The sequence below is a fragment of the Polyodon spathula genome, chromosome 2 (assembly GCF_017654505.1).
Source record: "Polyodon spathula isolate WHYD16114869_AA chromosome 2, ASM1765450v1, whole genome shotgun sequence".
Lineage (NCBI taxonomy): Eukaryota > Metazoa > Chordata > Actinopteri > Acipenseriformes > Polyodontidae > Polyodon > Polyodon spathula.
Genome location: NC_054535.1, coordinates 78952237 through 78964409, shown reverse-complemented (window position 1 = coordinate 78964409; position 12173 = coordinate 78952237). Strand labels below are relative to the sequence as shown.

Below are 12173 nucleotides of genomic sequence, written 5' to 3'. Positions count from 1 at the left end.
AAGTATAGACCCCCCCCTTGGCATTTTTCCTATTTTGTTGCCTTACAACCTGGAATTAAAATGGATTTTTTGGGGGTTTGTATCATTTGATTTACACAACGTGCCTACTACTTTGAAGATGCAAAATATTTTTTATTGTGAAACAAACAAGAAATAAGACAAAAAAACAGACAACTTGAGTGTGCATAAGTATTCACCCCCAAAGTCAATACTTTGTAGAGCCACCTTTTGCAGCAATTACAGCTGCAAGTCTCTTGGGGTATGTATCTATAAGCTTGGCACATCTAGCCACTGGGATTTTTGCCCATTCTTCAAGACAAAACTGCTCCAGTCATTGTCCTGCTGGAAGGTGAACCTCCATCCCAGTCTCAAATCTCTGGAAGACTGAAACAGGTTTCCCTCAAGAATTTCCCTGTATTTAGCGCCATCCATCATTCCTTCAATACTGACCAGTTTCCCAGTCCCTGCCGATGAAAAACATCCCCACAGCACAATGCTGCCACCACTATGCTTCACTGTGGGGATGGTGTTCTTGGGGTGATGAGAGGTGTTGGGTTTGCGCCAGACATAGCGTTTTTCTTGATGACCAAAAAGCTCAATTTTAGTCTCATCTGACCAGAGTACCTTCTTCCATTTGTTTGGGGAGTCTCCCACATGCCTTTTGGCGAACACCAAACGTGTTTGCTTATTTTTTTCTTTAAGCAATGGCTTTTTTCTGGCCACTCTTCCGTAAAGCCCAGCTCTGTGGAGTGTACGGCTTAAAGTGGTCCTATGGACAGATAGTCCAATCTCCGCTGTGGAGCTTTGCAGCTCCTTCAGGGTTATCTTTGGTCTCTTTGTTCCCTCTATGATTAATGCCATCCTTGCCTGTTTTGGTGGGCGGCTCTCTCTTGCCAGGTTTGTTGTGGTGCCATATTCTTTCCATTTTTTAATAATGGCTTTAATGGTGCTCTGTGGGATGTTCAAAGTTTCGGATATTTTTTTATAACCCAACCCTGATCTGTACTTCTCCACAACTTTGTCCCTGACCTGTTTGGAGAGCTCCTTGGTCTTCATGGTGCCGCTTGCTTGGTGGTGCCCCTTGCTTAGTGGTGTTGCAGACTCTGGGGCCTTTCAGAACAGGTGTATATATACTGAGATCATGTGACAGATCATGTGACACTTAGATTGCACACAGGTGGACTTTATTTAACTAATTATGTGACTTCTGAAGGTAATTGGTTGCACCAGATCTTATTTAGAGGCTTAATAGCAAAGGGGGTGAATACATATGCACGCGCCACTTTTCCGTTATTTATTTTTTAGAATTTTTTGAAACAAGTAATTTTTTTCATTTCACTTCACTAATTTGGACTATTTTGTGTATGTCCATTACATGAAATCCAAATAAAAATCAATTTTAATTCCAGGTTGTAAGGCAACAAAATAGGAAAAATGCCAAGGGGGGTCAATACTTTCGCAAGCCACTGTACCTGTTTTAAATTAGTTTAAGTAGGTACATACCCACAATTCGTGGATATAGTTGGAACAGATATCCACTACTTTGCGTCATATGGCTTTGTGGCAAAGTGGTTTGTAGTGCACAGGTGTAGAGGTGGTGCAGTGCTCAGTAACAACAATCCAGCACTTCAATGGTGAAAAATGAGCCTTTATTATTTGCTTTTAAATAATAATACTGACTATACACAGCAATTTTTGTGTAAAGTCAGTAAAACCACGGGGTTCAATTCCGAAATAATTCTAACACAGTATACACAGACACAGTGATGAATCCCAACAGTGAGTGCTCCTTGTGTAAGTGGTGAATTATACAGTAACAGTAGTGCAGTGTGTTCCGGGGGTGGTGCTGGCTGAATAGCGACAGCTCCCGGATAGTTTAGCCGTCTAACAGTGACAAATACAATTATTAATAGACCGACAAAAACTCTCACGGTTTAAATCACATAATGTTTTTGACAGGTCTTTTCCGTAACCGTAAAAAAGGAACAGATCTCTCGGCCACATCCCCTGATATACCTTCAGTCCCGCCCCCTTCAGTTGAGAGTGCAATCACGTATCTTCCAATCAATGACTGAGACCTCGCCTACCGCATTAGGCTCCGCCCCCTTCCTGGGTGGCTGACTTCTGACTGACCCTGGAATGAACTGTCAAACCATCCAGTCCAGGGAACAGTGTTCCTATTGTACCGTGCCCTCACAGGTCAGGAGGGAGATTGTTGACTCTGCTTTGTTCGCTCTCTGTCACAGGTTTATTCATAACCCATAGCACTCGACTGACAGGATAGGTAGGAAAGAAATATTGATAAATATTGCAGCGTGATGGCGGGTTACATTTTTATTGGTAAGCATTTCTGCAATAAAGAAAGCTAGGAGGAGGGTTTTTTGTTGTTACTGATTAAGGATTGAAATCTCATGCAAAGTTTTTCCAGGAACAGCAAGGCATTTGGATGAATTTTGCATACTTGAGTAAAGATATTGAGGTGCTTAATTAATTTTCAACTCTTTCAGTTCTGACAAGCCTCCTCAACAGGCGCCCATGGGGAACCCAGATGAGGATGAAATCACCTGGGGGAGCGATGAGCTTCCCATTGAGTCTCTACAGCAGGACCCAACCGAAGGTAGGTTAAGTATAATAAACCATTTGTCATAGAAGGCTAAGCAGATATATTTTTTAGCAATTTCTCTAAAGTAATATGTAGTTTTGATGTGATAAGCCTTTGTTGTCTACCAGTACCTTTGTTTAACCAGGATAAAAAAAAAAAGAATAGAGTTATTGAAGAGGCAAATAATTTATTAAATACTTGTTATATAGCCAGGAGATGAACTCCGGTAGAAAATGTCTCATCGCACAACTTTCACAAGCCTGAGAGCCAGTATAGCAGTTTCACCATGAAATAACAGCTGTCACTGTGGCTGCTATCTAGAAATTTAAATGTTCTAAAGCTAAAGCAGAGGTTACATTTGTTTGTTGTAGTATACAAAGTCTTTTAACTTTTTGGGGATTTTTGAACAGGGGTGAAAAGTAACGAAATAGAAATATTTCATTACACTAAAGTATTTGTTTTTGGGATCTGTACTTTATTTAAGTAATTTATTTTTGTAAATATTGTACATTTTACTCCACTACATTTCCCAGAAGGATGTCGTTACTTGTTCTTTCAGCACAGTGACTATTGTGCTGGCCAGAATTCTAATTGGGTAAAGCACAGCCGCATGTGCAGTATCTGCTTGCTTTGATGATGACATAGTGTGTTGAGACCGTTTTGATTTTTAAAATAACCAATCAACAAACACAACATTGAGCTGTGGAGGATGCATTAGTAGTTTAACTTTAGAAGAGTAACAGGAATCTACAAGCAGTTTCAAAAGAGGATTTCACATTTTTAACATTTAATCCTAGAATTGTTTCATGAATTGTGTTTTATTTATGGATAAAGGTTGTGACTAAAATTTTTAATTCCTGATTTGAGATTTAAATTAAACATTTGAGCCTGAAGGAGCGCGCTTAATCGTGTGGTAATGACCGCTACGAAGGCGAGAAGGCTATTAGAATATGGATACGTTAAACAAAATTAAATTACATTTTCTAATAGTTTTATCCTGATTTTATGAATAACTAGTTTTTGTTGCTAAGCATTTACCTCAATATTCCAGTAAGGACAGCTAGGAAGTAGACATTGACAGACTGCGCTCAGAGTGTGTGTACAGTAAGAACAAAGATTTTCTTCCATCTAGCAGGAAAAGGTTAATAATATCAGAAGTGAATACATACTGTAGGTCTGCAGGACAGTGTTTGTTTGTTTTTTTTCCAGGCAGATTTCTATGGGTAGAATATTTTTTAAAAAGTAATGCTCATCCCGTATTTTCAACATGCTTTCTGAATTGTCCAAAAAATATATACGGCATGTTTTTGGAGCCCTTTAATTAATATGGAACCATTGTAACTCGAAAATGTTTTTTTTTTTTTTTAATCTTAAAATGTCTCCTTGTAATGATTGTGCAAAACAGGGCAGTTAGAATAAACAATGAAAATCAAGAATTCTGATTTGTATTGCTCTGGGTCCCAGTACATTTTAATGTTTATGCTTGTGTTGCTGTCACTTGCTACTGCAAATATCTAAGTCATATGTTCCAGCACACTGGAAACTTTAAGAGTCAACAAGGGTGAAAGGGCCTATAGTTATAAAGTCTGAAGTTATGGACTGCCTTTCAAAACAGGGTTTAATGAATGCCCTGTTTCCACTGCCTGCTGCTCCTGGCTGTGGCTGCCCTCTGCAACTAAACAGGCTGTTTCCACTACTCAACCAATCGGCATCATGTGGCTATCTGGTCAGGGTTTCTACAGTCTCTCATACTCAATGTAACAAAACTGGATACAAAGGTGTGTTATCATGTAGCAAGGAGGTGGGAGTAGAGAAGAAACATACAGGGAAATCTCTACCATTGTGGCAGATTCTCTTTCATATAGGTAAAACACGCATATGACATTTTCTTTGTTTTTCTTTAGGCTTTCTTGTTTTCACCCAAAGCAAAGAACTTTGTTTAAATTGAACAGTTAGGGGCTCCCGAGGTGGCGCATCCAGTAGCCCTATAGCCTGGATGTCTCCGGTTCGAGTCCAGGCTATTCCGCTGCCGACCATGGACGGGAGTTCCCAGGGGGCAGCGAACAATTGGCTGAGCACCGCCCAACAGGGGGTAGGGGTTAGGTCGGCCAGGGTGTCCACAGCTCACTGCACACCAGCGACCCCTGTAGTCAATTTTCACTTTCCAGTACATCGAGTACATCAAAAAGACATAAAGCACGGGTCTCTAGTCTGTTTTTTCTCCGGAAATAGCTGAGAAAACCATTCAATGGCCAAGTGAGACCGATAGGAGCCAAATGAAACCGAAAAAAAGGGCGTATCTCGTAGCCCCATCCACTACAGAGATAACATAGACATAACAAAGGATGTAGCTGCTTCTGCATCCAGTGCTCAGAGAATATCACGGATATTTGCAGAGCTTTTTGAGATGTCATAGTAATAAAATAATGACTTGGATCGCATTATTGAGAGTTTTGATATTAATTGAGTTTGGTGATAAAACGAGTGATCAGGAGAGCATTTATCAGTATCCAGCTTGGCTGAAGATGCAGTACTGATGTTTTGCAATGCTTTTTAAATCTGTTGAAAAAAAATAATATTTTAAACGGGGCGTGTAAAGTAAACTGCGCGTGTGAAAATAAATTGGACCTGACGTGCCTGACAAGCTCTGAACCTGCAAAGGGTTAAATAATAATTGGATATTCTAAATTGGGGAAAAAAAGAATTAATTAATTGGCAACTACTAAATTAAAAAAAAATAATAGTGTACAGTTAGTTCTGCTTTGGCACACAAGACAAAAGTTTCAAGTTGCATTGATTTTGTTTTTGTTTTGTTTTTTGTTTTGTTTTTTAAACTTGTATTCATGATAAACAGTGACAAAACTTGGCTATTTGTTTGGCTGTGCTCTCTTTCTTAACCAGATTCATTTTATTTGTAATGAGCCTATGGTTAAATGTGTTTGTTAGTTTCTTTAAAACAAAACCTCCTAGTGGAGGTAATTAGAATGGACAATATGGGTAAATTATTGTATTTGTATCCCTATTATAATTCCAGAGCCAAGATGTCCATTACAGGGGATACTACAGTCAGACAGCAACAAGCAGACACAAATAATTAAAAGTAAAATCAAACATCTTAAACACAGTGCAGAGAAGTAGATTAAGTCATCTTTTAAATTGTCTAGAAATTTTCCACGTGCATTGAGACAGATCAAGGTTATTCTAGCCGTTGCAGCACAGCAAGATGACATACGACATATAGAATACAGTTAAGCTCTGTTGATGTACAATACAGTGTACTGCTCCACTGGTATAAAATACAGTGTACTGCTTTAACAGATGGTCCTATCATTACTGAAGAGGAGCTCACCTCCCTGCCTCTTGTCAGAGTCGTTCCTGAGGGCCGCTTTGCAGGCTCCAAGCTGAAGGGTGTCATTCGGATGCTGCGGGGCCTCTTGGATCAGAAAGTTCCCCTGGAAGAGTTTGAGGTACCGTTCAAGCGCTTTTACTAATGACTCAGCTTGGTCTTTAGTGGATGTATTCTATGGATGACACATTGTTCCTTGAATTTGATTTACGTTTTTGTAAAAAAAAAAATAATAATGTAAAGCATTTATAGTACTGTATGTTGCAGGAATCACACTATGGAGAAAATGCAGTGTGTGTATAGCTCTCCATTTTTTAGTTTAATTATTTCACCTAGGCAGCAGAGTATGTTGGCTTCCAATATACAGATAGCGTGCAGTAAATGTACTGATTTTGTGAAGAACATTTAACTGAGTTAAGTCTGAGTTAACTGATCCATCCATCTACATTGGTTTATTTATTTATTTTGACAGAATCTTCAGAATTTGCACCCATTAGATGAGTGTTTAATTGGTCAGACAAAGGAGAACAGAAAGAAGAACAGATACAAAAACATTCTACCATGTAAGTACAACTGAATTTAATGGTTAGGAAGAATGATATAGCTGTCATCTTACTGAGACTCCCAGTAGAAACCTTGAGGGTATTGGGTCCTGTTTGTTTGTCTTATGTTCTGTTTCGGAAGTTAATGGCAACTTTAAAGAATGGGTAAAAGCATTTTATCCAGAGAAGAGGAAGTATAGCTCAGATGTATTAGGCAATGCCACAAAGTCATGTACAGCAAAGTGAGTGTGGCTTCAGGTGTCATTTTAAATACCTGCTGCACAGGGAGTGAATATACAGTAAAATCTTGGACTTACGAACAACTTGGGAGTGGAGGTTGTTGGGAGTCTGAAATGTCCACCTCCTGAAAATGAGTTTTCAATGGTTTTAATAAATGCGTACACCTCTTATCTACACCCTCAATCTGGAGGCTATTACAAGGATGCAGCACAGTAATTCAATACTGGTATTGTTATTGTTCTAAAGTCTTAGAACAGTGCTATAAATAGAAAAAGTATTTTAATTACCATTGAAGTCTTAACTATAGCAAAAACACAGATTTAAACGTCTCGCGAAACCTGGGTTAATGTTGTGCTTGGAAACCAAAAGCATTTTTAAACACAACAGTTTACTTGGTCTTTCAGCCTCCTTTTGGTTTGAAAAAAAAAATAAAAAATTGCTTTATTTAACTAAAATATTCCAAGTAAAATTTCCCATACTTGCTTTGAAATCCTCCTCGCATTTCTGAATATATTTATTGGAACAGTAATTTTGCCTTCTCCAGGATCAGCAAGCCACTTATAGGTGTGCCAATCTGATTGCATTGCATGCATGGTTGAGTGATTCCATACTTCTGGTCGAAAGTGGGGTGTTCGGAACTCTTGAATTTGTGCTGTATCTTGTGGCTACAAGATGAATTCCCTTCACAAATTGAAAACCTAAAATTCTAAGAGACTTAAAAGAAAATTGAAAATCACATTCAAATAGCCAGAAACAGACTACATGTTCAGGGATGTTCAAATTCATATTTCATACAGATCTCTCTCCTTTTTTTTCCCAGATGATGCCACTAGAGTCTGTTTAGGAAACCATGGAGGCTACATCAATGCCAGTTTTATTAAAATGCTGGTGAAAGATGAAGAATTTGTTTATATTGCTTGTCAAGGACCCCTCCCTAACACACTGGCAGACTTCTGGCAAATGGTTTGGGAGCAAAAGTCGAATGTTATTGCCATGATAACCCAGGAAGTGGAAGGGGGAAAGGTGAAATGTCAGCGTTACTGGCCTGACACACCCAGCACTCCAGCTATGGTGGACGACAGGCTTCAGCTAACACTGCTTAAGCACCAGCATCTGGACAATTTTATTCTACGGCTCATTGAGGTGAAAGATATGCAGGTATGTTTGCTAGCATCTTTTAGCTAATTACCTCTGGAGTTGTGTATTTCTCACAACTGAAGTGTGTTCCCCCACATACCAGTGACCTATAAAGACATACAAATAATTAATGTTCTTTAGTACTTCTGTTTTGTTTTTTTTAATTTAATAGCAGTCCATAGTGGTGGTGTAAAGTTCTTTGTATTGAGGTATTGAACCTTATTACAACTAGATATATGGTTATTGTGCATTAAAGAGATCAAAGTCTAAGACGAGAGGCAGTGTTTTATCACAACTGATTAATACAGCAGTACAGTAGTACAGCAGAAAACTCACACCATTTCTGATCTGTACAGTGGATGATTTTTTAATTTGTAAATCATGTGTTACTTCACCTTTTCAGACTTACAGCACCATTTAAGTATACAGCTCCTCTGTTTGTGTGGCTGCATGTAATAACCTGTTTTATTTCCTATAATTCCAGACTGGTGAAATCCAACATGTAACTCATCTGAACTTTACTGGCTGGCCAGATCATGGAACCCCATCGCAACCTGAACAATTACTCACCTTTATCTCCTACATGAGGCACATTCACCAATCAGGGCCAATAATCACTCATTGCAGCGCAGGGATTGGACGATCAGGAACTCTCATTTGCATAGACGTGATCCTGGGCTTAATCAGCAAAGATGTTGATGTGAGTACTGCCGGCTGTCAGTATTTAACACCAGGAAAATAGAGTTGTCATTCATAGAACTTTTCTTACCTCACATGTAAAGCTTTGTATCAACAACAAGCTTGCTTCACTGCAAATTCAACATGAACAGCCAATCTCCATGTTCAGCTGTGTTGTGTTGTTTTTTTATTGTCAAGAATGGGTCAGCATTCATATATTACAACCATGAGCAGAAGGTACCATGCTTCCATGGGCGGTATCTCAGAAAGAATTCAAGATATCTGCATGACTTTTAGCTTGGTTCATTGTTAATGTACTGTATTGAATGAATGGAGTCTAAGGAGGTCCAGGTGAAAGGTTTTCAGGTTGACATGAAATTACCTGTTGCATACGTGACTTTTTCTCCTATTTATTTTAAAGTTTGACATTTCGGACGTGGTACGGACAATGAGACTGCAGCGACATGGGATGATCCAGACAGAGGTAATGTTTCTTAAATATAAGGACACAAAAGTGGCCTTTAATCAGGTAGATTTACATCTGTTTAAAAATGATGAATGCAGTAACTGCTGCAGCTGTCTTAGTCATAGCATTTGAGAGCTTGACCATCCCTTGAAGAATATGCTTGTCGTTTTGAAGATGTTTTGTTTTGTGTTGTGCAGGTATCAGTTGGGTTCCAGTTCCACCCATTAGTCAGTTTTATTACAGCTCTGTGAATGCAAAGTGCTAATTGGAAAGCAACATGTCAAGGGCATTAATAAGCTGTACAGAAAATGCTATTTCATAACACATGCTTTTTTTTTCTCTCAACAGGAGCAGTATGTTTTCTGCTATCAAGTTATCTTATATGTGCTCAGATGCCTTCAAGCTGAAGAGAAAATCTCAGGATAGCCAATAAAGACTTGAAAATGTGCTTTACTATAAAGTCACCAAGATTTATTTTTATATAAAATAGTTTTATATAAAATTCAATATATATATATATATATATATATATATATATATATATATATATATGCAATTAAAAAAGATAATTGCAATTAATCTTGGTTTTAATTGATACAATTACTGCATACATCTCATAAGTTTGTTTTATTACTGATGCTGTTATTGTCATCATAAGTCAACCCAGCATAAAAACCTTGTTTTCCTATTTCTGGGTCCTTTTTGTTGGTCCCTCTTTATAGTACCTTACTGCATTTAAAATGATCAGTTTCCTTTACAGTATCCTTTACTCATAAACTGATGTTTTTCACTGCCGTTTTAAAAAAAAAAAAAAAAAAATAAAATTCTCTTTTATTAATAACTTGAAATTGCCTAAATAAAACAAAACATTCACTGAGTAATGGTTATATCCTCCATAATTGTAAATAATATTGTTTAAAATAAATGTGGTGATTGAAATAGGACAAAGCAATGTTACCGGGGCTGCAGTTGGTAGCTATTCAGGAGCAGTGCTTATAGTATTGTACTGAGCATGATTCATGGGTTTGCAACAAGCCTCAATTTCTAAAAGAATACTGTCGAAACTGACTGGTTTCATTTGTTGTTGTCTGTAACAGAACAACTACTAGAAAGTGTATTGTGAGAAGTGAGAGCATGTTTCGCACGCAGGCGGTACAGCAGACTAGATGCGCTTCTGTGATACTGGAACTCACTTTGACAGTAGATACAAGTAACCCTCTTTCTATCCAGTGAACCATCAAAGTTTTTTAAAAATAAACTTCCCATTCAAAAGTCTTTTAGTTTGTGTGCTTTGCTACATAATGCGGTTCTGTGACTAATTTTATATTCAAACGATGACTACACTCATTCAATCCTGGCATGCACTTGAGTGTATTAAAATGGTACCACAGGAAATTGATTATGTTTTGCTAAAGCCTGGGACAGACAGGCGCGGCATGGCACGCAAGGCATTTTGCCGCTTGTATCGCTGGCATTGCTTTCGTATGGGGCGATACCGCTAGTCCCGCGGTGCTGCTCAAATCGCTTTTGTAGTTTTCCAAAAACTGAAAAATGTGACATTTCGTTTGAAATACTGTACTACTATTGTAGACTTTTGAGATGCCATTTTGTAGTTTCTTAGATTACATGATGTTAAATAAAACATGGGAATTATGTTCATATAGTGTTTTGTTTTTTTAAATTATGTCTGCAACCTAATGTTCTACTAGGTGATGAATAACTTTTAGCCATATATAAAAATTATATTCAAGGGCATTATGGTGGGGTACTGACAACTACTGTACCGCGTAGTACATACCACTCCTCTGTGTCCAGGTGCAGACTAGCAGTACCGCACTGTGAAAATGCCCAGCAGTGCCGCACCTGTCTGTCTGTCTCAGGCTTAAGAGGGACAAGACAGAAGTTAACTGTGATTGACAGCCTTTAGCTAGATAGATAGATAGAACCTTTACAAAAATAAAATAAAATAAACTGCAGTCCTTAAACTACATAAGTCTTAGCATGCTGCTACTCGTAATTAAAAGTGTAGATTTCATGCAAGATGTAATCACAAGTAAAAGTTATATCTTAGAAGAATCTGTGGCAAAATTGAAAAGGACAGAAGATAAATGTAAGATTTCATTAATCTGGAATAAAATGCACATCATTATGTATGTAAACCTGTTAATAAAAATGCATCAATATGATCTTGTTAAGATGAAGCTATTTGAAAGCAGGATTTACATTGTAAGTTTGTTAACTGCTTCCTGTGATCACCAATGAAAGGAAGAGGTTGTCATTTAAAGTTACATGTAAATATTTATTTAAAAAAAAAAAAGTGTATATGTTTTATCATGTCATTTACTGAACATTTGCATTGTAAATAAAAGACTACACTAGTTCAGTACTGCATACAATATACAGTAAATGTGTGTGATTCATTGCTTTCATTTTGGGGGAAATGATCTAAAACAAAAAGAAATGTACAGTAGGCATCCAATGATAGTAGTGTTGTTATACCTGAAACAGTCATTCACTTCACCCTTCTGTATTCTTAAGCCGACATGGGTTAACCACCAACATGGGTGTTGTTTTCTGGTAATTAAGGATGCTGATATTCTAGTATTGTGGACATCGTAAGAACTGTGCTGTGAAATAAACAAGCACCACTTTGAAAAGGGTGTTTACAATGACTCTGTAGGATTCTAGAATTTATATAACAGAGTCATGGCTCTGGCCTACGCCCTCCAGGCTTATCCTGAGCAAGTTTACACACCAAAGACGACTCACTGCTCCTTATTTTAGCAGAAAGTAGTTTGATTTATTTACAAAATACACACATACATTTATTCAATTGATTTAATATTTTTAACAGATGTCTGTTAAGTCAGCTCTGGCTGTGTATGTAAAAACTCTGGTTGTTCAGGATATCTTTGAAAGAGCAAGAAGTGTAACTCCGATGATTACAGCCACAAGTACAACAGAAAGATTAAGAATTATATTTCCCCTATAAAACAAAAAGAAAACACATTGTAATGAATTAAACCAGTTTCCCTAATTACAAGGCACATTAAATAACAATCAGATCAAGAGCTCCAGTACATAGTGTTTGATAGATGGTTAAACAAATCATTACAGGTTATGGTAGCATGAAATGTTTTTTTGTTTGTTTTTTTCTTTTTT

At 37.6% G+C, this 12173-nt stretch overlaps 1 protein-coding gene across 4 annotated transcripts in view; it reads left to right on the top strand.

The window, feature by feature from the left end:
* Nucleotides 1-9498, top strand: part of LOC121301543 (tyrosine-protein phosphatase non-receptor type 13-like) — a 52015-nt gene extending 42517 nt beyond the window's left edge. For all 4 annotated transcript variants that reach the window (XM_041231041.1, XM_041231059.1, XM_041231034.1 and 1 more), the window contains 7 exons: nucleotides 2508-2617; nucleotides 5921-6069; nucleotides 6421-6511; nucleotides 7551-7888; nucleotides 8352-8567; nucleotides 8967-9029; nucleotides 9360-9498. In XM_041231041.1, coding sequence (XP_041086975.1) covers nucleotides 2508-2617; nucleotides 5921-6069; nucleotides 6421-6511; nucleotides 7551-7888; nucleotides 8352-8567; nucleotides 8967-9029; nucleotides 9360-9437 — 1045 coding nt within the window. In that variant the 3' untranslated portion in view covers nucleotides 9438-9498. The remainder of the gene's footprint in view (nucleotides 1-2507; nucleotides 2618-5920; nucleotides 6070-6420; nucleotides 6512-7550; nucleotides 7889-8351; nucleotides 8568-8966; nucleotides 9030-9359) is intronic.
* Nucleotides 9499-12173: the final 2675 nt, after the last annotated feature.